Raw genomic sequence first — 25,804 nt, forward strand, 5'->3', positions numbered from 1 at the left:
TCTTGCTGCCATGTGGTTCTGCCCAAGTGCATGGATCCAAGTAACCATGGACTGAGCCCTCTGACACTGTGAGCAAAATAAATCTTTCTTCCCTGAAGTTGTTTCTGTCAGGTGTTTGGTTACAGTGATGCAAATGTAGCTAAGACACCGTGTGAGCAAGTCCAGGCTATCCTGCTTGAGAATGAGACTGTGCAGGGCCAGAGCTGAGTAAGCCCAGTGGTCCCAGCTGAGCCTCCAGGTTGACAACACTGATGTGGAGCTGACCACTGAGTATAAGGTGCTGGCTATAGGATGATGAATTATATGCAGTCACTTGCCTAATGATGCTTCAAGCGATGACAGAGCACAGAGGTGATGGTGGTCCTGCCACACTATATTACCAAGTGACATCGTAGGCGTCTTAGTTTGTGTATGATGACAGACTCACCCAATGACACATTTATCAGAATGTATCCTCCTCATGAAGCGATGTATCATGATAAAACGATATGGTAAATAAGTTTTCAAATGATTTGTTATGTAACAATAGCATGTTATGTAACATGCTATGTTATGTAACAACAGCTAGCTAGCATGACATCTTATCATTCACAATAAAATTACACTTATCTAGTAATAAGGACAGTCTTGAAAAGCAGTAAAACCTTTACTGCTTTTACAGGAAACTTGAGCACAAGCTTTGTGACTCCCATACTGGGCCTGCTAAATGATCCTGGGAACAATTTTCAGTTCTACGACTCCAAAATTCTGCTTGGTTTTTGTTCTTCTATCATTCCAAAAGTAGAAAACCATGTTGTTCTCTTCATCCCATAAATAAAGCTTCTGTAAATTAGTATTAAAATATTCCCAAAGTTAATAAAGGATCTGTGGAGTTTCTTGGACTCATAAAGCCAACTGGTGGCCAGGTGTGTGGCTGAGGCAGGAAGATCACGTGAGCTCAAGAGTTTGAGGCCAGCCTGGGCAGCACAGTGAGGCCCTGACTCAAAACAATGACAACAACAAAAAGCCCATAGGTGTGTCACAAAATTATAATACAAGATAGATTCTGAAAGATAAACTTCAACGTTGTCTTTAATATTTCCCACTCTTGTGACTAGACCTTGGTAAATTCCTTACAATCAAAACATTTTTGGGAAGATTTTGACTCACAGGTAATAGCTGTGAGTATTTATGGGCTACAAGTGATACTTCAATTCAACAGGTGTGCGCATGTGCACTGATCAACGTAACGAGCATTTCCATCCCCTGAGCATTTCTTTCTCACACTTTCTTTTTTAAAAATTTCTTTTTCTGGTACTGGGGTTGAACTCCAGGCCTCACGCTTGCTAAGCAGGCCCTCTACCACTCAACTACAATCCAGTTACACTTTCTTTTTTCTGGTGGTGGGAGGGCAGCTGCTAGGCAAGTGCTCTACCACTTGGGCCAGCCCACACCTCCTTCCTTACACTTCGGAGTTTTAGTTCCATGCAGTAAAATAGACATAACAGTTCTCTGCCCTGAGACTTGGTATAAGCTAATCATGTAGAACTCCAGATTAAACGTACTTATGAAATACCATCACACGGGAGTATCTCAGTAAATACATCACCTAAGGTAGGAAGAACCCCAAGCAAAAGTGTCATTGAGGAAATAATCAGGTTAGAAAACAAATGATCACCCTGACTAAATAGTATGTGCTATTTATATATAGATATGTACCAACTATAGAAAATTTGAATTTACATTTATACAGAAGCCTGAAAAGAAATAGGAGGTGTTAAAACGTTTGAGGGCTGGGGGTGTCACTCAGTGGTAGAACGCTTGCCTAGCATGAGTGTGGCCTGGAGTTAAATACTTGGCACCACCAACAAATAAACAAACCAACAGAGCAACATCCAACAAATGGCTGTAGAGAGTGGCACCAAGAGGGTATCAATCAGATGTAGCTATAGGTTATCAAGCTTCCAGACAAGACTTGTGCAATTATCCACGTTTTTTTTGGGGAAAAAAAAGAGTAACTTACTAGTGCTTGGCATCAAATTTCACAAACACAGGTGTATATTTCCATTCTGATGAGTTTTTAAGAATTGGTGGCAGATGAGGTTTTAAAAAAGTGGGACTCCCTGAAAGAATTTTTTAAGGCTTCTGTATACATGGTATCTTAAAACCTTGAACAGTTGTATTGAAAATGTGGCCAAGTTGTGACTTGTTTTGTAGGATTGTCCCTGGGAAGGTTTCTGCAGGAGCGTGATTCCTGAAGTGGGTATACTAATGACTCTCCAGTTCAGAAATCTCTAGTGCTGCTGCTTCACCTCCTGCTTATACGTGCAGTCGCCCTTTCTTGAGCCCCGCGCCCATGCCAGCATGCTCTGAGGGGCACAAAGCTGAATGAGTAGTGTCCTGAGGTCCTGACCCTTGGATCATCTCATGGTGGTACCCTTGACCTACAGCTGTTAAGTGGGGGACGTTCCTCTTGGTTGTCACTGTGGGCTCTGCTATCATTCAGTCTGGGACTTAGTTCCAGGTCTGCCCCGACTCCTCATCTGCAGGAAACAATTCAGCCTCCCTCCTAGGGTGCTGTAAGAATCAGAAAAATGACGTGAGCAAATGCTCAGGGTAGGTTCTCCACTAAATGTGCTGGTGACCCACTGCTTACTGTCCTTGTGAAATGTCCCAGGCATAAACCCTTCCTTCATCCTTCTCCCTTCACCCACCCAGAAAACAGGCCTGGTATTGGCTTCCTTCAGTATCTGTGGTAGGTAAGGCAATTCATCCAAGTCTACATGGACAAATGCTGACTCCGTGCTCTTTGTTCCAAGGGTGATGCACTTAACCCTAACCCTTGATCCTAACCCTAACAGAACCTTAGCACCTAACTGGAGCTCCTTGAGAGGCATTTATTTCCCACTGCAATCCATTTCTGCTCGGCTCAGGGGAACGAGGGAATGGGAAGGTGAGGGAGTAAGAAGGAAAAAGTGGACGTGGGAATGTTAGAAAGAAGGACTGGGAGAGAAGGAGATAAAGAGAAACTGTTATGGAAGACACTTCCCAGGCTGCAGTGAGGGGACATAGGAACAGGGAGACAGTGAGAGAAAGCTGGAGTTTCAGCGACTGGATTCTTGTACTTCACAGAGACGGGGTGCACTGGCACATTGTTTGGCATGCAGTCAGTGCTCAGTGTTTGCTGAATGAGGGAAGGAGTGAGAAAAGATGGTGACTAGCACATGATGGCTGTCTCATTGTACCCTGCAGAGGATATTATACCTTCGCTATCTCTTCTAGTGACCTTCCTTTAGAAGGTGAATTTGATTTTAAACCATGGCTCATAGCTCTACAATAATTCTTCATTATTTAACTTTCAGAATAGGAACCACTCTGAACAGGATTGCCACAGCAGCCAGTTACGAGACATCCTTAGCTCCAGAGCTCAAAGTAACAAGTATCAACCAACTAGCAGGCAGATGAACTCAAGCTTTTGATTGGACCTAGCCTGGGAAAGATGGTCCCAGACTTGACCTTCACCAAAGCAATGGGAAGGCTGTTGAGTGTGCTGGGCATTGTGGTAAGCTAATGAAGGACAGTGTTAGGCAGGTGGTATTATTTGGTCCTAACAAGATGTCAGCAGTGACGACCTTCGCGTTCCACTGCATAGAGGACCTGGGTGAGGGCTGGCATGGCCTGATGGTGTGCACTAGGACTTCTGACCAGTAGGTAGCAGGGTCTGGGGAAAGGCCCTTGCTCCCACACCCCAGGTCTAAGAACACTTACCCCCAGACACCCCAGAGAGCTTCTGGCTGATTCTTCCTGATTCCCCAGTACACCAGGCTTTCTGGTTTCTGTTCCGATTCCCTACTGAAACTATAGTCTGTCTCTTCTTGGCTCAGCCCTGGAGCCTCTCCTGCATTCCTACTTCTTTTAGCAAGGACTGCCATCATCTAGAAGGACCACCATCATCTATAATCCTTGCACCACCTGAGAAACATAACTGTCTCCTCTCAGAAGTGGCTCCACCTAGTCCTGTCCCCCTCCGATTATAAGCCACTCCCATGAGATTTCATTTAGCCATGTGTGGATTTGGTTATCTGTACCTCTGTCCTCTCCTGCAGGGGCCTCATTCTTCTCTCTATGTTTGCTTCCACAGCCTGGAAGTTGGCTTATTCTTTTCTCTTTGGAAAAAATGCTTCTGTTGTCCACTCTGCTCTCTGAGTGATCCAAAGGTTACTCAGAAACTTCCTTCTCTGCTTCATCACTTTACCAACCAACCTTCCCCTTCCAACTAAAAAGGAAATTAGTAACATTGTGATATCTTTGCTTATACTTTGGGGATTTGTATAATAAAGTTTGGACATTATCCACATATATCTTGTAACTCTGGAGCTGTTGATAATTGAATGAATGAACTAAGACATCTTAAGAAACTTTGTTTGTTTTTGGGTGGGTCAGGAGTTTGAATTAACTAAAACATTTTAACAGAGTTTTTCCCAGGTTAAACCTGGGGCCTTGGGCATACTAATTAAGTGCTCTGCCATGAGTCCTCAATACTTCTTCTCCTCCCCCTCCTCCCCCACTTCTTCTTCCTCCAGTACTGGGTCTTGAACTCAGAGCCTACGCCTTGAGCCACTCCACCAGCCCTTTTTTGTGATGGGTTTTTTTTGAGATAGGGTCTCGCAAACTACTTGCCCGGGCTGGCTTCGAACTGCAACCCTCCTGATCTCTGATTCCTGAGTAGGTAGGATTACAGATGTGACCTACCAGTGCCCAGTGAGCCCTCAGGTGTATTTAAAAAAAAATAATTTGGTTAGTTATTGTTAGCGATTAGCTAACATTTTATGGGATGATTAATTCCTTTTATAGTGTTAGACACTAATGAGGAGGGCGAGGTGGTGGCTTTATCACTGCCTAGACAATTTGTTTTAATGCAGAGAAAGCATTTGCTCCCCAGTTATATGTGACACTGACCCCAAAGCTGGTTATTAAATGACTCATGTCCTTGTCATAAGGAGGATGAGTGAAAGGACATGGATGGCTCAGGGAACACTTAAGCTTCTCTCTCAGAAAAGAATCCACAAGAACAGTTGTTTATACAGATAACACATTATCATTGTGAGAAGCGACGTTTCAAATGACAGCAAACTTGATTGCTACAGTTCAGATCTTAATTAAGTGCCCCTCAATGTGGTGAAGACCTGGTCTCTAGGAGGGTGCTACTGGGGGCTGTGGAACCTTTAATAGGTGGGGCCTAACGGGAGTTCTTTAGGTCCATTGTCCCTGGAGGGGAAGTGGAACTCCAGCACCACCTCTTCCTCTCTTTCAATTCCAGGTCATGAAGTTGTGGGGGTGGGGTTTTTGGTTTTTTTCCCCTCTGCCAAGCATTATTGCGATGATGTAACACCACAGCCCCAAAGCCACAGGGCCACAAACCATGGACCAAAACTTCTCATGCTATGAGCTCAAGAAACCCTTTTCCCTTTAAAAACTGAGTATCTCAGGTATTTGTTACAGTGGTTGAAAGCTAATGCCCTGTTACAGTAAAGAGAAGTGTTTAACTTTCCTCTTACACTGCCACTTCTTGATACTATTCTAGGCTTTTATCCTGGCCTGTGACACCTCTGTCATGCCAGTATCTGCAGAAGTGGAGTGAGGTCCTGTGTTTCACTGCTTACGAAGTCTTCTTGCTTCTTGCCCTCGGCCTGGGTTTTTCCTTGTCATCTATGATGTTAGGGCATTTCTTATTTGAGGAAAGCCCCTTTTTGGTGCTCAGTTTGAATTTTAAAAAAATCTTTCACTGCTCCTTTTCCCATGAGTGGTGAGCATTCCTGATACCACCCTATTCTGTGATTATTGTTATTACTTTTGTCATTGTGAGGAACATTGCTGACGGTGCCTTATTTCAGTTGGCTTGCAAATGTTGATGCTGCTGTGCTCTGGGTCAGATGGAGGTCACAGTCTGTTCTAACACATAATCGCTAGCTCCGCCATATGACTGAGTTTAGTTACTGCCCCATACTGGTGTGCAAGTGCTGACTCTTACTGCCGAGCGAGGCCTGCAGAGCACACCTGTTCCGCCCTTTGCCTTAAGCAGGTGGCTTCCAAGCCGCCCAAGAGGGATGGCTGTTGGACTCAGACTGAAAAGACCATTGCTGAGAGCTTAGAAATTACAGTTGTACTTTCTCTCTGTCTGGTTTGGGAATTTACCAAGCTTTTCTTTCTGTCTGAATGAAATAAATCCTCTTTTAATCAAACTGTTCTGCTTGGTTTAGTCATCTCTAACAAGGAAAACAATTGACCAAAACCGCTTCAAGAGAAGGTTTTCTGTGCTTCAAGGTCGTAGTTAAGCCATTTGAGTTTTTTCTTCTTTTGGTTAGAAAATAGGGTATAGTCCAATGATTACTCAGGTAACTGATAAGAGTTCTTCTTCCCTTGTTATTTAGGTAAGAGGCATTGAGGTAGGTTAGGAAAGTATTTCAGCACACAAACTTTACTTTTATTATTTTTTAAATTTAAATTTATTTTTAACAGCAATATTAAAATCAGAGTCAGGCAAGGTGGTACACATCTATGATCCCACCTGAAGAGAATTCTGGGTCTGAAGCCACCTGGGTAAAAACGTGAAGCCCTATATGAAAAATAACTAAAACAAAAAAGGGCAGGAGGAGTGGCTCAGTGGTAGCCCTCCTGCTTGCATGCACAGGCCCCGAGTTCCATCCCTGGTGTGCAAAAGGAGCAAGCAAACAAAAACACTTAGGAGGCAGCTCAACAGGGGCCTCTGTCCTTTGTGGAGAAACAGACAGTGCCCACTCCTGGTTCTCTGAGGGAATTTCCACACTGCACAGAAAGTGCAGGAGAAAGTACAGCATAGATACGGGCCCTGGGTGCTGCATTTCTACCTTCGTGCAATCTACATGTTAGTGGAGAAATTCAAGCAATAGACATTCAAACAGACAAACACACATGATGCCAAAGACGTGACTTACGAAAAAGCCGATTGCAGATAGAGGATGGTGGGATGGGAGGCACCTGTGATGGGGTGACGTTGGAGAAGAGCCTTGAATGGAGCCTGGCACATGGCAGACAGAACAGCAACTGAAGCCCTGGAGGTGGGATGTGTTGGGAAACTTGTGGTTGGAGCACAATGAGGTGGGGGAGGCAGAGGATGAAACCAAAGAGGTAGTCAGGTGCCAGGTCAGAGGGTCTTGTAGACCATGGCAGCATTTTGGTTTTTATTCAAAGTGTAATGGGAAGCAACTGGAGGTTTCTAGATTGGGATGCGAAGGCAGCATCGAGGTGGCTAAGAAGTGGCCACATCTGTTTTGATAACCAATCAGTATCTCTCCTGACTGGCTTTTAAATATTTTGAATTTTCATCTGCTTTCAAGACAGAGCAGGTAGAGTCTGCTGACAGACTGGTTATAGAGGGTGAGAGAAAGTCAAGTTCAGGTTAATGGCCACAGCTGGGTAAAGGACACAATCTTTTCTTTTGTTTTTCGAAGGGCAGGCTATAGTCACCTGGGCTCCTTCGTTTCTGAACCTGTGGTGAGGCGAGCATCATGGAAGAGAAGGTGTGGTGGAGCACAATGGCTCCTTTCATGGCAGCCAAGAAGCAGACACACACACACACACACACACACACACACACACACAGAGAGAGAAAGAGAGAGAGAGAGAGAGAGAGAGAGAGGGATTTAGTTTCTTTTGGAGGGGTCTCTCCTGACGCTCCTTACTGAGCCACACTCCTCCTCTGTTGGGACCAGCCACCTGGGATGCACAAATCACGTGCGAGGTAGTGTAACTTTAAAGGCAACGACCTACTTTCTCCAAATTGGCCCCACATCCCGAAGTTTCCACTGTCTCCCAATAGTAAGTTCAGTTTGGACTCCATCGGTGGATGAATTCAGTCAGAAGGTCAGGGCCCTCATGACCTAACCAGCAGGACCGAATCTTGGACACGTAAGTTTCGGGGGAGACATTCTATATCCAAGACATAATGACTACGGTCAGCCAGGGAATGGGTGAAAATAGAAGAAAAACTTCAAAGTCTGAATCCTGGGCACTGCAATATTTGGTGAGGAGGATCCAGCAAGGGAGTCAAAGAAGTGCACTGGGAGGAAGCCAAGTGAAGAAAGGTGTTTCATGGAGGGTCTTGCAGAGCAAGGCAAGATTTTGTTTTTTATTCCAAGAATAAAGAGAAGCAATTGGAGGGTTCTAGGCTGGATATGAAGGCAGCGATGAGGTGGTTAAGAGGACTGATGGGTGTCGTCAAATGCTGTTAGAAGGTCAGATGAGATGAGTCTAGGATTTGACTGCTAGCCTTCACAATACGGAAGTCACTGGTAGCCTTGGCTAGAGAGCCTTCCAGAGTGTGCTAATGGATTCTTAATTCTCACTTCTTTGGCTGTCAACACCTGGGTCTGACTGTGTCACTTCCACCCTCGGCTCAGGACAGAGAGGGACACACTCATTTAAATTGGTTTGGTTTTGTCACCACACATGGCCCTATAGAGTCTTTTATTGTAAGGAATTTATAAAAGAATGCTACTTGTCATAACGTCCCAACTTAATGAACAGCTCTAATAGCAGATGACTGCTGTATTGCAATGTTTGACTCTAAACATAGCTCTTGGGTTTTTTTGAGACAGGTTCTTGCTATGTAGCCAAGCTGGTCTCGATCTTGCAATCTTCCCTCCACAGGGTCCAGAATAGCTGGGATTACAGGCATAATTACCATAGTTTAAAAATTCTGTTCATAGCAGAGCTTGTTTTCGTGGAGCTTTGCTGAGAGATTAAAAGACAGGGCAAGATGGACACGATCCCAACCAGCCAGGGAAATACTGTTTGGTTATTTTTGACTTCTTGGGAGGGGGGGTAAAGAAAAAATAAGCAAAACAAATCTAAAATGGAAGGGGGTAAAAACTGCTTCCTTGTTAAAACCGTGCCCTTTAAAAATTCCTGTAATGATTGTTTACAGATGAAACACTGTCAATTTCCTATGTGTGTGCTGGCACTGAGGATTGAACTATGCTAAGCACACAACTCCTGGTCCCTCGTCACTTTTTAAATCATTTTTGTAAAACTGATCTGTGTTAGTCATCAGTACATATTTACATGTGTAAATGCTTGCCTGTCGCCCATGGCCTGCTCTGCTCCATGTCTGGCGGGGAAGACTAGTGCAGACCCTCTTCACAGGCTCTGTGTTGGCTGCAAGTAGTGGGACATTTGAGGTGAGTGGCTTCTCCTTCTGTCTCTCAGCCTGCAGCAGCCTCCCCTGTGGCTCTTGTCTCTGCTGGGGCTCCAGCAGATCCCAGGGGCAGTAGCAGCTTCCTGCTGCTGCCAAACTCTGGCTCACCTAACTTCCCCTTTGTATGTGTCTCCTTGGCTTTTCCACCACCTGTGTACCTGTGTGCCAGTGTTAAGGTTCCTTGGGTGTTACAGGTTGAATATGAAGTGACCTCCACAGGCTCATGTGTAGTGGGGGCTTGGTTGTCAGTCACGGGCTTTTGGAAAGTGGTTGATCCATTGGCGTTTCCTCCTTTTGCCCTCATGTCAATTTCTAATGTCAAAATAAATGCACTAGCAACCATATCCTTCTTCTTCCTTGTTATAACAGGAAGGCAGAGTTGGGCTTAGAGAACTCCACACATCTCTCAGACACCAATTGCCCTGGACTAAAGCCTTGGACACTGGTGTGAGACACCCTTGACTCCCAGCTCCTGTCACTTGTGTGATGGTACACAAGTTATCTAACCTCTCTGAGCCTCAGCTTCCTTCATGATTGATGATAGGGAGATAATTTTCCTACTTCATATGATCAAGATGATTGAACAAAATAATGTACTCAAATGACTCAGCACAGTATTTATACACCGTGTGTTCTGAAAAGGAAGCACACATCGATGAGGAGGTCTCTTTTTCATTTTGTACATTTTTTTTCATATCGTAAGCTCATGTCAGGAGTCTGAAATGAAGTGAGGACTAGCACTTGCTAAACAGTCATCAATTTGCAGGGGTAGAATCCCAAAGGCGATGGAAGAAATATTCTCAATGGTACTGTCCAGTTGTTTCTTGGTTATCTGCTGGTGATTGGTTCCAGGACCTCCCCCTACCACCCATCCTCCAACATGATCTGAGGATGCTAAAGTCCCTCTTACAAAATGGGGGTGCTATTTGCATAGTAGCCCATCATCTCTAGATTACTCAAAATACTTGTATGGTGTCCATGCTACCAGACAGTTATTATACAGGATTGTTTGGGGCCTAATGACGAGCAAGTTCTGTCCATGTTTGATACAGAAGCAATTTCCTTTAGAATTTTTTCCATCTGTGGTTGGTTGAATCTGCAGATGTGAAACCCTCAGATATGGAGGGCGACTGGCCCTGAAACCTGCTGTGGCGCTCATCTCGCCTTTGACCTTGGTTCTCCATCCTTGAACCTGTATTCATTCTGGAATAAGATATGCCAAGGTAAGAGTGGGGCTGGTTGTTATAAATATTAATTGGTGGATGGAATTGCCTGCTTTCAGTCCTGAGTTAGAGGACTGGTTAAAGAGATCATGCATGGGGACTTGGTGTAGTGACTTCTGCCCTGCCTTTTTCTAGCACATACTATCTTGTCTTCTATCCTTTTGCTTTTCTAAAAGGTAAGGTTATTCCCACCATGTTCATAAAACTTTCTCCAATTCCCTCAAACAAATAGGGTGTTTGCTGTAGTATACACTTGGTCGTTGAATCCCCCAAGTGGAATTTCACAAAGAAAACTTCCCCCAGGCTCCTTCCCAAAGAGTACCCTGCCAGGCAGCCTGTGGCATTCTTGTTTTGTGGGAGCACTTCAAACAGCGTGCAGCCCCTGGGGTGCACTCTTCTTTGGCTAAAGACCAGTTTCATTAAGAAGCATGTTCACCCTTCAACTGGAACATTTAAAGTAACACCCGCACAAGACATTTAGCGTCTAGTTAATTATAAAGTCTCTGAAAGCTTGAGTTATTCAAGCAAATTGATTGGGTTCAAACTTCTTCCTTCTTTTTGTGCTTTAAAAAAAAAAATTCTCCCCTCTACTCACTAAATAACGTGGAAAGGGTTATTTAGCAACCTTCAATACCCTGGACTGTGGGTGGTACCCAAGTGCTAACAGAATAGGTAAAGTGGACTGGCAGCTTGACTCTTTTGTGTCTGAGGCTGGGGGTGCAGCTTAGTGGCACAGTGCTGGCATAGCATGTGTGCAGCCCTAGATCCATCCCTTGCACCACCCACCCACATACAAAAAAATCTGCCTCTCATATACCTCCATACTAGTTAGCACTGATTGAAAAGTAACATGTTTTAGGCTCCTCTAACTTCTTGACACTTCTAAGTTTGATAGAGTCCCTTAGTGTACTGCATGGGAAATGCAGAACTATTCAATCTCACAGTGAGTCAAAATGCGTTGGCTTTACTACAAAAAGCTGTTTTGGTGAAGAATCTGAAAAGATGCTTATAATATATTCATAATTGTAAACCAGCTATAAAACTGTCCTTTACTATGTAACATTTTGTTTCAATGTGTAGGAAGAAGAATAATCAATATTGGATAATATCTTGTTTAGGATTACATTTTTCTTTTCTATTCCTTTTTTTTTTTTTTTTTTTTCAGAATTGGAGTTTGAACTCAAGTCCTCATGATTACCAGGTAGGCACTCTATCACACAAGCCCGACCCTCAGCCCTTTTTGTTTTAGTAACTTTTCTTTTTCATTCATTCTGTGGTTTGAAATCAGGGCTCCAGCTTGCAAAACAGGCACTCTACCACTTGAGCCATGCCTCTAGCCTATTTTGCTCTGGTAATCTTGGAGATTGGGGTCTCATGAAATATTTGCCAGAGCTGGCCTTGAATGAGATTCTCCTGGTTGCTGCCTCCCACATAGCTAGGATTACAGGTGTGAGCCACTGGTACCCTACACTTTAGTTATTTTTCAAATAGGGTCTTTATATGCTTTTGTGCAGCCCCACATAGGTGGGATGACAGGCACGCACTGTCACATCTGCCTTATTTGTTGAAATGAGGTCTTGCTAACATTTTGCTTGGGTTGGCCTCTTAAACACCACTCTCCTGATCTTCACCTCCCAAACAGCTGGGATTACTGGCATGAGCCACTGAGCCCGTGGGGTTTTAAATTATTTTTATAATTCAACAACACACAAAGATGTCATGGCTGTAAATGATTGACCTTTCCTTTGAACCTGTTTAAATACCACTCATGTGTCAATAGCACACTGAAAATAATGCTCTCCTTACTTATGTTAGGCAAGCACAGACTTGGCAAGTGTAAATTGCACAAAGGATTCATAATATTTTGTGACTTACAGCAAGCTGAATGACTTCTGTTAGCCTTCATTTGTTTTTCCTCAGCTTCCACGTTATGGAGATGTAAAAATGTGTATTGCATGTATCACCATGGAATATGGGTGTGGAAAAGGAATATAAAACAGTTGTGCTTTGGAGGAAAGTCTCAGAGGAGATGTGATTTTGAGAGAACACAGAAATGTAATGACCCAGTTTAGCATGGGATCTTCCACGAGAATTCTGCAGGGAGCTCCCCTCCAACCAAGGTCAGGAAGGCCTGGAGGGGCCCTGCAGGCATCTGGTGCCTTCCCTGTGATTCCTGCATCGTGTCGTGGGTCACAGGGGCTGTGTGTGTTGTGCTGTGGGTCCTGGGTGACAGGGGGCTGTTGTATCCTGGGTCACAGGCGGGGGGGGGGGGGGCTGTGTGTGTTGCGGTCACAGGCGCTGTGTGTGCCAGCAGGGGTGCGGGCCCCGCACCTGAGGCAGTGACCTTGGCTGAGGCTTGGGGACAGCACCTAGGCTATTTCCGGAGGAGGGAGCCCAGTCTCCACGTCGGGACACCTTGGGGACTAGGGAGGGGGCATCCCGGAGCGGACGGCAGCGCAGCCGAGCCTGGTGTCATCTCTGTTCTGGGGAAGGGCACAGAAAAGAGGCCTCGGGCGTGGAGAAGCGGGGAGCGCGGGAGCGGCTTGGGAGGCCCAAAGGGTGGGCGTCTGGGTCCGGGGCGCACGTGCGCGCAGGTGGCGTCTCCGGGTGGCGGAGGCGCCGTTCCCAGCCGGCGCCACGTCCGGCCGCAGCTCCGCGTCCCCGAATCCCCGTATCCCGCGCTGCGGCACGGCGGCCTGAGCGCCTCCAGCCCCGCCGGCCCGCAGGGCCTGAGCTCGGCGCTGGGCGTCCGCGGCTCCGACGGGTGGGCGGGGCCGTTGCGGCTCCGACGCGCGGGCGGGGGCTCGGGCGGGCGCGCGGCGCCGCCATCTTGGATCGGCGGCGGCGCCGGGAGCGGCGTCGCGCGGGAGGGCGGGGAGGCGGGGCGGGGGGCAGGGCGTGGCCGCCAGCCGGGCTGCCGCAGCCTCCGTCCACCGCGGCGGCCGCGCCCCCGCCTCCTGCGCCGCGGCCGCCTCCCTCCTCGTCCGGGAAGATGCTCGGAGCCCTGGGGTGCGGAGAGGCCGCCGCCGCGCCCGCCGCCCGCGCCCTCTGAACCCTCCAGCACAGCCCTTCGGCCCGGGGGCGCCGGAGCCCCTCGGGCGGCGGCCGCGGGGCGGGCGGGGACCCGGGCTCTGTGCCCGGCGCGGCGCGCGGCCTCGGCATGGAGCGGGCTCGCGGCCGCCTCTCCGCGTAGCCGCCGCCCGCCCGCCCGCGCCCGCGCCCGCCGCGCCGCGCCGCGCCGCGCCGCGGCCGGGCCCGGAGACGCCGAGGACGATGGCCGCGGTCCCGGGGGCCCGCTGCAAGCGGGGCTGACCGCCGAGCCCACGGCAGGCGCGGCGGGGAGGCCTGAGGCCCCGCTGCGCTCCCCGCGCCCCTCCATTGCTCCCTCCCGGGAGGCGGCTGCGGTGCGGCCGGGACTTTATTCAGCCATGATGCAACCGGCTTCGCCCCGGGATTGTGCGGCACGCGCTGGGTAGGGAATGAAGGAGGGAGGAGCCGCCTGGTTGTTTTTTAAAAGAAGTGTTGACTGCAGTTCGTTGTACTTGTAACTCTTGCCTTGTTTGAATATCCGGCTGAGTTCCTCGTTTCCCGTGCGCTAGATGGTCAGGCTGCCCCAGGTGGACATGTCTCGGGGTGGAATCCAAGACGCCTCGGATGTTTAGTTCAGCCCCGGCGTTGCGTGACAGTTGCCGGGATAACAAGTGGTTGCTTTTGAGAACCGCCCCTTCGGGGACTTGGGCTCCCGCAGACACCGCGAAGGTCGCGCTCGCGGTTAGGAGCCACCATGTCCGGGGAGGTGCGCCTGAGGCAGCTGGAGCAGTTGATGCTGGACGGGCCGGCGCGCACCAACGGCCAGTGCTTCAGCGTGGAGACCCTGCTGGACATCCTCGTCTGCCTCTACGACGAGTGCAGCAGCTCCCCGCTCCGCAGGGAGAAGAACATCCTCGAGTACCTGGAATGGGGTGAGTGAGCGGGCGCCCCGAGACCCGGGATGGCCGGCCGGGGGCTGGGGTCCACAAAGAAGTACCTGGTGGCAGTGAAAGGACAGACACCGGCTGTTCTCTACCCCCCCCCCACCCCCCACCCCCAGTTTTTGGGTCAGGATTTCCAGGAGTGAAAGCAGACTCCTTAGTTGTTGCCTTGATGGAAGGCCTGGCTGGTGTGGAACTTGGGTTTTGAGGTCAGCACTGGGCGATCGAAGTGAATTCTGGAATAGGCAGAAATGGCTGTCGGCCCCGGCTTGCCCAAGGCTCGGCAGGAGCCAGCCCCTCGGTGGGAAGGTGTTTGTGGGTGGAAGCACCCCGCCCAGTCTTTGGAAGTCCCTGGGGCGGGGATGTCTGTGGATCTCAGGACGCCGGGGACGTGCAGGTGCGGGCGCTGGGCCTTATGTCGTCTCCGTGTAGCACAGGCGAGGGAAAGTACTACGCGTGGTCCTCCCGGAGCTTGTAGGTGTGACTGACAGTGGTGATGGACGGGGGGCAGCTCCCGCACGAGAGTCCGCTCTCCCTCCACGTGGAGTTCCAGTCCAGCTGGGACTGGCCGGTTGTGGCTTCATCTTCCAGCCGCACCCCCGACTTCCAGGACCCGGAGTGGCCCGTGAAGGTGCAGCAGACGCCCGCGTGACCTTCGAGCTTGGAGGCTCCGCCGGAGTTGTGCACCGAGCGCAGCCCGACGGCCAGGCTGTGCCTTCCCCGAAACGTACTTCGGGCCTTTGGAATATCAGTTTTACTTTGTCGGGACGTTTTTATTCTTACATATGTTTGTTTCCTAGTAAAGCTTTATTTTCCTGATTAAAAGTCAAGTGCTGATTGGATTTTTTTCCCTTTGGATCTGAAATTTATTAAAAATTAGCTTCTCAGGCCAACCGTTGATTGAAGAGCGCCTACACACAATGATTGTAATGCTTCAGTGTTTGTGTTAGAGGATCGACTGCTGCACCATGATGTCACGAGCTTTAAAAATACGTAAATGTGAATGGGATGATTTTTAAGAAAACAGACTACCAGTGTCATTCTGGGGAAGTCAGAGAGGTAAACCATCTCTCAAGCAGCTTCTCTGTTCAGCATAAGATAATCTTGACAGTGGTACTAGTTTTGTGAGCATATGTCTTTCCATATATAGGGTAAAATATTTTATAAGGCATTTGATTTTATACGCCGTGTTTCATAAATTTTGGATTCTTTAGTGTTTTCTTTTTGAAGACTTAAAAGGTTTGGGTGTGTTTGGAGTAGGAGTTCTTAAATTCTGATTCCATCCTGACACTCCACCGTGATCATGGTTGCCATTGAATATCCCCCCTCCTTTGCAGAACAGTATTACCAGTGGCAAGTGCAGTTTTACATAATTTACAGTAAAGAGAAAAACATTTCCTCCATTGTCTTCCAGTTATCAGGGTTTATGTAGTAGTTTCATGCTATGAGATATTTTATTTCATTGTTAAGATAATTTATGTATTTTCCATTAAACATGCTTTCTTGGATGTTGTTTCTTCTATATGTAAACACACACACACACACACACACACACACACACACATTTGAAGCCAAAAAGAAAAAAATTAAGTATTAGGCTGCTTTCGTTATATTTTTATTAATGTATTACAAGTAATTCAAGCCAGGGACTTGTCACAATTGAAAGTTTTAGTAGCACCCTTCACATTTTGTCTTTTTAGATGTCTGCTGAATGGCGTGATAAAACTGGACAGGCTTTTAAACTCATTGGCTTTCAACACTTAGAGAGGAAGAGACTTTGTAAGGAATTTTTTTGTATATTGTGGGTGGGGTAGTTCCCATCCACATGCTGGAGATGGAGCCCAGGGCCTCTCACAGGCTCTGCCATTGAACTGTACTTCCAGTCCTCAGGAGTTTCTTAAGTTGGAGTGTGAGATCTGCAAAGCAGGGTGATCAGCAGAGAAGCTTGAGTGAAGAGCAAGGAAAGAAAGTTGAGAATAGAAAAGCTGTGAATGGATGTGTAGGTGATACCATTTGCCAAGTTATTGGGAAAGTTAGGTCACGAATGATTGCACCTTTTCATTTAAGTTTTGAAATAGCTGTTCTTCAGTATGAGTTGATTATTACTTTGGGGAAATGTTCTATTTTATTCTCTTTACTTTTTATAAAACAGTGTGTCAATTAAGGATGTTTGCAGATTGTGAATTGACCTCAATTTAACTTTTAAAAATACTGTAGTTATTATTACTATTGCTATTACTTTTCTCTGGTAGAAATTTACAGGGATTATTTTTGGGATTAAATTTGACAGCTTAGATTTGCCTTATGTATCATTTTTAGTTTGATTTTGACAATTAAAAATATTGGATCTTTAAAAGACCCAACAATTGCAATAGAAGAGTAGTGTAGTTAAACTCTTTCTTACATAGTAAATATTTATGTTTGGGATTTGATATTCCTTATTTTTATGTTGATGATAGGTTATTTTTAAGAAATGGAGTGAGCTGAGATTCTCTTACTGCTTCATTTCCATCAAGTTCATTTTATTCCTAGTTGTGGTTCATTTCATTTTTATATTGGTACATTTAATGTTTTGTTTGTTAACAGTATCATGACAATAAGAAAACTAACAATTTGGTCAGATATGTTGACTACATTTCTTGTTTTAGGTTCTCATGGCTTGGGGGGGGAAGGGATTAAGTGAAGCAGGAGAGAAGAGGGATTAATCTAGTGAGCACTCATTCAAGGGGATGAGAGCACCTGAGATCATAGTCACTTTTAACCTTTATAATATATAGTATTTTCTAGCTATTGTCGGTATTTCTAGCTGTTGTCTCCTTTGTTTCTTTGTTGTTGAAATGATTACTGTTTGTATGTTAGTTTATAGTCACTGATGTCAATGGTATAACTGTAAAATAAGCTATAGTAGAGTTGTAGAAGTCAAGTAACTTTTGTATTGTAAACTAACTTGGTAGTAGAGATGACTGAGTTTGTACTCTCTTCTTTGAAATGGGAAATTGGAATTTTAGGGAATTCTTTACCAATTTTATTTTTAAAAATAGAGGTGAGATAATTTATTCAGTACAAAAGAAATTTGCAAGGCTATCTGTATGTGGATGACTGTTTTTGGTATTTTTTGATCTTAACTGTAATATTTCATAGTATCATTAAATAATTTTATAGCTTATTCAGGTTTTATGTGTGCAATAGACAGAGAATAGTGTTATTAATAAACTTACTACTTGAGCTTATTTAAGTAGTAAGTACAGCACATTAGTAGGCACTGGTATAAACATTTTCTTTTAAAGAGTAGTTTCAAACCTTATTTACATGGGGGAAAGGGGTTAATTGAGGTAAAGATAGCTTGAGAAGCAGGAACTGAATCTTTTTAGGATACTTTGTTTTACATGTCTATTGTTTCCCACTGGTAGCCTTTCCTGAGTAGAATTTATTAATCATAGTAAATTACCAAAATATTCATTGACTACAGATGATGAAATTCATGTTTATGTAAGTTCTCAATTAGGATCATCCTAAATGTCTTCAAAAATACAGGTTGGGCACTTGTTTTCTTTATACTTGTCTATTGTAAAATACAGTGATTTTATCTAAGACAATGCTGGCACATGGTTAGGAGTATGTTCAATAGTGGTGGGTGATTACTGTCTCTCCTTCTGACTCCTTCCCTCTCCTGCTCCCGTTCACTCTCCCTCTCACTCTCTCCTTTTCCCTCTCTCTCAGGCTTAGAGAGGTGGTTGCCTAGACAACTTGAGATACTGATTACTAAATTATTTTAAGGAACATTGACTTTTTTTTTCTTTTTAAAAGAATATTGCTTTATGAGTGAGCACAGGGTATCAGTATTAACAATAAGAATTTTGGATCTTTAGTTATTTCAAATGGAAATTTGTGGTATGCTTTACCATTGCTGATATGAAACATGCCATAATATGCTGGAAATTTTATGAAATGCCTCATAAATCTTAGGACTTGATTTCTGTTATACAGTAAGCCCAGTCAATGTTGGGGTAAAAGAACTGAATTTGGCACAAATTAATATTTTATTATACTACTCTTATGGAAGTCACAGTTTTTTTCCAAACATTTTTCTCTTTTGGTATACTTACTGCCAGTAAGCTGTGCATGAAGTACATTGGTTTTCATCTTGCTGGTTATGATAGGTTTTAAAATCAATATACAAAGTCTAACCATTATTTCAAAAAATTAACTGTACTAGAATAGAAAACATCTAGCTCATGACACATAGAGAGGACTGTCTTGCAAACATCTGTGTTTTCTTATATTTCTTACTCTTGTATTTCTTATAGACTGAGATCTAAAGAGCTTGAAACACCTTAATGTAGGTGAGCTGTAGTATTTGATTGCATAACAATAAAAATATTACAGATATAGTTCCTTTTTTTAGAAAGGACACAGATGAATTAAAGACAGAAGAAGAGTTTAACCAAGGGGAGTGTAGGTAGATACCAGATACTTGAAAGGGACAGGAAGAAGAGGAGGAGGGAGGGAGAAAGGAGGTGAGGAGAAAGGGTAAGGGGAGGTAACGAAGAGGGAGAGGTAACGAGAATGACTGTATTGTGTTCCCAAGTCGCTACTTCAGTCTGACCTGTGACTGATTGGGTATTTTAATTTAGAAGAACTTACTGGGCAGATGAACTAACTTCACTCTTTGCATTTTCTTGCATGGTTCGTGGCCTCTATTATTATGCTTTCCTGATCTTGGACTCTGGAGTGTTAACTTTCATTGATTGTCAGATGCATATTAATTAGCTTGTTGAACTTCAGGGATAACCATGTGACATATAAAGAATGGTAGTAGTTTCTTGGCTACATCTTCCCACTACTACTATCTATCTACTCTACGATAGATTTAGGTGAGGAAGGATTGGGTAGTTTTTTTTTGGTGGAACTGGGGTTTGAACTCAGGGCTTTGCACTTAATAGATTTTCTTTATTATTTGTGAACTGCCAGAGAGAATGACTTTATGTTTTAGGTACTGAAGGTCATGAATTGCTCCTCTGCTTTTGCCATATGATCCAAGAAATTAAAAAAATTCTTTCCATAATTTTTTTTATTTTTTGAGTGATCAACATTATAAGTATATGCTCTTCCAGACATAAGCATGGCTGCCATTTGTGGTCTGTGTGTTTAAAATTTCTTTTCAGATCTAGGGGTTTTCCTCTTCCCCATTGGTGCCGATCAGAGCTGCAGGATTATTCTTCCCTGCTAGCTTTTCCACACCTCCTCTTTTCTGGTGAACACTAATGAGTCCACCTACTGGACTCTTTACCAGCAGGTGGGAGTGGCTAGTCTTCTGTTGGCTGGCCTTCCTCCCCACCCTAGTGCACCTGTATCTCCATTGTTGGAGGGAGAGCAGCACGGGGTTCTCATGGGAACAGGAGGCAATGGAGGCCCAGCTCCCCATGTTCAGTCCCACTGTCTGCCCTTTAATTCTTCCCCTTTGAACTGTTTGCTTCTGTTTTTGAATTAGGGCTTTTTCACTTAGCTTCCTCCCTAGTTTCAAAAGGTGTTCCATAAATCCATGGACTATTAATAGGTGGTTTGTATGTGTGTGGGGGGCAAGGTTTATGTAAGTAAATAAGCTTGGGAAACTTAATTGTAGGTAAAATTTAACACTGAAAATATTGCAGGTAATGCTAGAATTTATTAAGCTTATCTGATTATGGATTCACCTTTTTTTTTTTGGCAGTACTGGGCCTTGAACTCAGGGCCTCACGCTTGCAAGGCAGGTGCTCTATTGCTTGAGTAACTTCACCAACCCTTTTTTTTGTGATGGGTATTTTTGAGATAGGGTCTTGTGAACTGTTTGCCCAGGCTGGCTTTGAACCATGATCCTCCTTATCTCTGCCTCCTGAGTACCTAGGATCACAGGCATGAGCCACTGGCCTCCAACTGGATTCATCTTTTTGCAGAGCATTTGGACGGTAGATGGCAGCTAGTGTTCCATGGAACACTCTTTGGAAAATGCTCTTTCCATGTGAAGTCTTGCTTTTCCTTGTGACTTCCTGAGGATTGGGGTTAGAGAGGAATTGCTAGAGGCACTTTGGGACTCTGTGTGGGTTGGAGAGAGAATCCATGTCTGAGTAAGTTATATTTTACTTAGTGAGTGGAAACTTCTAAAATTTCTTTCTGTGTGAAAGTCATGTGATCTGAAAAAAACCCAACTGCATCATGGTAGAGTGGTAGTGATGCTGCCAATAGAATTGCAACTAAGAAATACACCTTATAGACCAAAGTTACGTGCAGTGACGCACCTTTGCTGTCAGTTCCAAAGCCCTTTGCATTACGAAGTCTCTTTGCATTTTCTTGTTCTAATTCAAGTTGCCTTCCGTGTGTAGACATTTACGTTAAAGACAGATTCTCAATTTATCTTTTGTAGCTTTGTTACTATAATTATAATGTACTACAGAACTATGGTGTGTCTGAAAAGATTTCGTGTATTTGTGAGGTACGAGAGGAAATGGTCAGGGACTTGTACAGTTTTAGAATCCATTGTAGCGTGAAGTCTTGTTTTTTCCCAGGGCAGTGATGTTTTAGCTAAGCAGTTTGTTTCAGACCTCTGTTGTGATGTCTTTGGGACACTACTATCATTTATAATAGTGTGGAGCTTACGTGTTTCATGTTCTGCCACCTGTCTGTATATACTGTGGAAGCCAGAAAGTACCAACTTTAAGGAGAAAGCCATATGTAATGTTGCTTTTTTGGCAGGATGAGAACAGGTAGAACTCTGATTACCATTAAACTTTTATTCTTGGTATTAGTGTGGCTATAATAAATAATACTGGAGAATAATTTATCTTGATTGTTTAAAGACAGGTAAAGAGCAGGAGTGTGAGGTTTAGACTGACTCCTTTAATTATTGGAAGAGTGATCTAGGCAAGTTACCTTTTTTTTTTTTTGTAGTACTGGGGTTTGAACTCATGACCTTGTGCTTGCTAGGCAGGTGGTATACCGCTTGAGCCATGTCCCCAGTCCAAGTTACTTTTCTTAACCTTTTGAGTCTTTTTATCAACTCTGAAAAATTGACATCATATAATAGCTAATTTTGTCAAAAGGTGAAAGCCAATTTAGGATTTTTGTTTTCTGGTGATTTATGGTTGCATTTTGTTGACTTCTTTCCTATTCTGCCCTTTAAATGTCTGTTCTACCCAGCCTTATGATAGGAAGAGAACTAAAATACCACTTTTTGGGTAAAGCATAATTGAAGTGTATAGCTGTACTAATCAAGGTTGTAAATAAGTTTATTTTATCATCAACAAACATATTCATATTATCTTGGTAATATTTGTTAAGTTATATTGGCATTGAAGATCTTTTTCTTTGTGTGACTATGCAAATGATATTTTAGTCTTGTAGGATATTTTGGAATGTTACATTCTCATTAGCTGAGCTATTTTGGGGTTAATATTGAATTAATGACCATTTTTTCCACCAGCAGTGGCAAATATGAAGCAGCTAGCTACATTTATTTTTATATTCATACAGCTCCAATCTATAAATCAGTGATAGACTTGTAGACCTCAACTCAGAAGATTAAAATCATTGATGTGTTTTTCACTTAGGACCTAAAGATTGTGCAGCACCTATATGTGCATGTTCTGGTATTACTGAAATTGGGGAAAAAATGGAGTGTCTGATAGCATCTCCTCAAGCGTATATAGTGCTCTTTGCATGCCTCTTTGGGTATTACGAGGCATGTTACAGTAGAAAAGTTTCACAAGTCCCAGACAGACCCTCTTTAACTTTGTCTTACCCAGTTTGCCTCAGGCATTTTAGCTTGGAACTCTTTATGAGAAACAGCTGACATAGTTTGGGCCATACTGGCGCACACCAGAAAAGCCTAGGCCATGGGGTCTGTAAGCTGGTTGTGATAGAAAGTGATCACAACCTTGCCACTTTGTCTTAGGATATTACCATAATTTACATCAAGCCCAAACAAGATCTTTTTTCAGTAAAGCTTGATGATTTTCTAATCCATTTTGTCTCTCCAGCCATTGGTACAGAGAGCCTGTCCTACTGTGAAATAGAGCATAGCTAGTTGGATTATCAGGGGGCTTTGTAAACGCAGTATAGCTGTCTGGTTACAGCGAGAATCTCATCCTTACACATCAGTGTTCAGTAGAGGTGGCTAAAGCCCTGCGTTAACTCAGGTTCTGTTAAAAGCAGTCAGGCATCTACTTAGAAGTGTTTTGTGCTGAGATTTAAAAAATACTTGAGGCCTGGTGGAAGGGCTCGAGTGGTAGAGCACCTGCCTAGCAATCGCAAGGCCCTGAGTTCAAACCTCAGTAACACAAAAAAACCAAAACAAAAACCAACCCGCACCCCCCCCCCCTGCCCTTACTTGAAAAGATTAGAAAAATTACTAGGAGGCAGTGACTAAAACTCCATTTTGAGATTTTATGCTAGCTACCCACAGTCCTGCCCTGCCCAAACCCTGTAATATTTTAAAGACTAAGGGCTCAGGTATGGTGAACCTGACTAGTAATATGATCTCATAGAGCATCCATCCTCACACAGACTTTCTGAGAGTTTATGGTTAAAATCACAGTGATCTTTGCAAGTCTAGTGCAGTTTCTGTTTATGCCTTATGCCTTTGCAGTGTGTCCCCCATTTGTGACAGATGCGTGCTGGGTTGGTGTCTTCGTTGGTGCACATTCAGGCTGTGCTTGAGTGTGACTGTATTGTTTCTTTTGCTTTCCTGCCTGAGGGATAATGTCAGCTGAGTATAGCTCTGCCTGGCTTGGCTTGCTCTTCTTCTACCTCTTGTCATTTGGCTCAGTTGACTGCCTGTATTAAACTTGTATAAATGGATTTACACATTCCTGGATCTTACTGTCCTTATTAACCACTCTTTTCTTTCTCCATCAGATGCTAAGTAATCATTACCTACATGCAACATGTGTGTGTCACCTGGGAATATTATGAATCCTACACATACAGAATTACAAAACCCAAACCCCAGATTTATTGCCTGATCTTTTAACCACATCAGCACCCTCCTTAGTGTCCTTCAGTGACTATGGAACAGCTTTCAAGAGGACATTGAAAATACTTAGCATGGCATGTGCAGTTTTTATATTGTTCTTCCAAATCTTTTTTTTTTTTAAAGGTATGGTCTCACTATGTATGTAGCCCACCCTAGTCTCAGACTTTTAGAAAAATTGCATCTATAGTATGTTTTTTTCCTCCTGAGCCATTTGAGAGTAATTTTGTCATCCTGGTGCCCTATCACATGCTTTTACATAGCTATAGCTACAATATAACTATAAAAATCAAGAAATTGACATTGGTGAAATGCCATCGTATATTCCTTAGAAGTTACACGTCATTTCATTTGACTTTCATCAGTTGCTCTAATACCTTTATAGCATAAGGGTTCAATTAGAGTCATATGTTGCATTTGGTTATCCCGTCTTCTAGTGTTAGTATGGGCCAGGTCTTTAGGCTTTCCTTGACTTTCATGACTGAATACCACGGAAGTGATGCTGTGCTCTTGTATCCTGCCAAGTGGTGCATGATTTCATTCTGCTTCATTACAAAGTTGGTATCTTCCAGGCTTCTCCACTGCAAGGTTACTCCACCTACCTTTTATAATTAATAGTTACTTTGTGGGGAGGTATTTTGAAATTATGTAGCTGTCCTTTCTTTATTAAACTACATTTACATCTATGAGTTTATGTTTTTCTGTGTTACTCATTAGTTATAATCCTTCACTACCATTTATTATAAGGGTACTAGGAGTCCCTTCAAATTGGCTCTGTGTCCTTTGACACGTCCCAATGAATCCTTGAGTACTTTCTTGCTTACTGGTATTAACAAGATGGTTTAGGCTTGTATTATACCTTCCCTTTGCCAGCCTTTGAATCAGGACTTTTCTCAAGGAGTGCTGGCTGCTGTTGCTAGAGGAAGTTATTCTGTAGGAGATGAGATGCAGGCTCCATGTTTGCTCATTGCTGTTCTGTGTTGCTTCTCACAAGCTGTCCTAGTGGACAGAGTTATGTTTTTATCAGTCTATCCATCCACTAACTTGTATATGCAGCTCTGTGTTTTATGTCTATACTTAATTCTGTGGATGCTTGTTTCTGTATTTATTATGTAAAAGATGATGAATTTGCACCAGTAGTTCTAATTCAACACAACAGCATTCATTCAGATGTTTTTCTTTCTGTATTCTGACTCTTCTTCCCAACAGTCTGTGAGAAGCATGGCTATCAATATCCTTCACTTACTACCTCAGTGTATAACTGACCTTCCATTGACGCTGCTGTCCCCTTCTCATGCAGATAGACCTTTTCGTCAGCCTTCCCGGCGGCTGTTACTTTAGCCCGCTGGCTTCCATTCTGTATGCCAGATTGCTGTTCCTCTTTCCCTCGAAGCCATGCTCCTCACCTTGCTCAGTCTCTGTCCTTCCACCCCAATTCCAGTGCTTTTTTATGTGACTGTCTTTTGCACTCAGCTCCTTACTCTGGTCCAGTAAGACTTCCTTCTTCTCTTGCCTACTTTGGACTGCCTCACCTGATGGCTCCAGGGCTGAACTGTTCAGAACGGAGATGAGAATGGCTCCTTACCTAATGTGAACTTGCCTTGCTCAGTGGCAGGGGCATGGTTGAGACGTGAACTCCTCTGTGATTCCGGTGTGCGAGCGTCGTGGGGTGCCCCTAACAAACTGAGATGATAGAGCCTCATGGCATCACTGTTGTGTATGTGGCCCATCAGTGAAGCACTGTCACATGATGCACAGCTATGTCTGTGTCTGTCTATGTGTCTATCTTCCATCTATCTATCTGTGTATCTCTGTATTTCTATATTTCTATATGTGTGTAATCTTACATTTATTTCCATTTACTTTTTTCCCTGTGAGATAGGGTCTCTTCTAGCCCAAGCTGGCCTTGGAGTGCCCTTGGTACCATAGTCAACTTTTACTTCAGCTTTAAATGAAATCTTGACTCTTATAATTTAGGTGCATCTTTGGATATTCCATTATTTTCCACATATTGAGTTGTGTGTATGTGTGTGTGTGCGCATGTGTGTGTGTGATGGTTGGGATTTAACCCAGGGCCTTGTGCATACTAGGCAAGTGCTCTACCACTGAGTTGCATCTATATCCCTGGTTAATTTTTATTCCAAGCCTGCTTTTACACCCTCACCCCTGTGCCTGTCTTAGTAAGTGCATGGCAGATAGCCAGTATTTGGTAATGTTGGTTGAATGAATTAATGCCATTACACTGTACCCAAGGCTAGAAGCAACATATCTGATCTTCAGCCCTTGATTGAAACTTGTATTTTATGCCTAGGGAGTATTTCCTCTTTCATTTACTTGGCTTTATTCCAAAAGTTATTTTTTCCTTTCAAAAAAACCTAGTCAATTAATTTTT

At 44.1% G+C, this 25,804-nt stretch overlaps 1 protein-coding gene across 17 annotated transcripts in view; it reads left to right on the forward strand.

Annotated features, from left to right (window-relative positions):
• Positions 1-13,720: 13,720 nt before the first annotated feature.
• The window catches only part of Cdc42bpa (CDC42 binding protein kinase alpha), a 226,305-nt gene continuing 214,221 nt past the window's right edge, over positions 13,721-25,804 (forward strand). For 6 of the 17 annotated variants that reach the window (XM_074048816.1, XM_074048817.1, XM_074048818.1 and 3 more), the window contains exon 1: positions 13,722-14,399. In XM_074048816.1, coding sequence (XP_073904917.1) covers positions 14,222-14,399 — 178 coding nt within the window. In that variant the 5' untranslated portion in view covers positions 13,722-14,221. Of the gene's footprint in view, positions 14,400-25,804 lie in introns of all 17 variants that reach the window. The other 11 variants (XM_074048823.1, XM_074048824.1, XM_074048825.1 and 8 more) reach the window with 3 other exon arrangements.

The sequence above is a fragment of the Castor canadensis genome, chromosome 11 (assembly GCF_047511655.1).
Source record: "Castor canadensis chromosome 11, mCasCan1.hap1v2, whole genome shotgun sequence".
NCBI classification, from domain to species: Eukaryota; Metazoa; Chordata; class Mammalia; order Rodentia; family Castoridae; genus Castor; species Castor canadensis.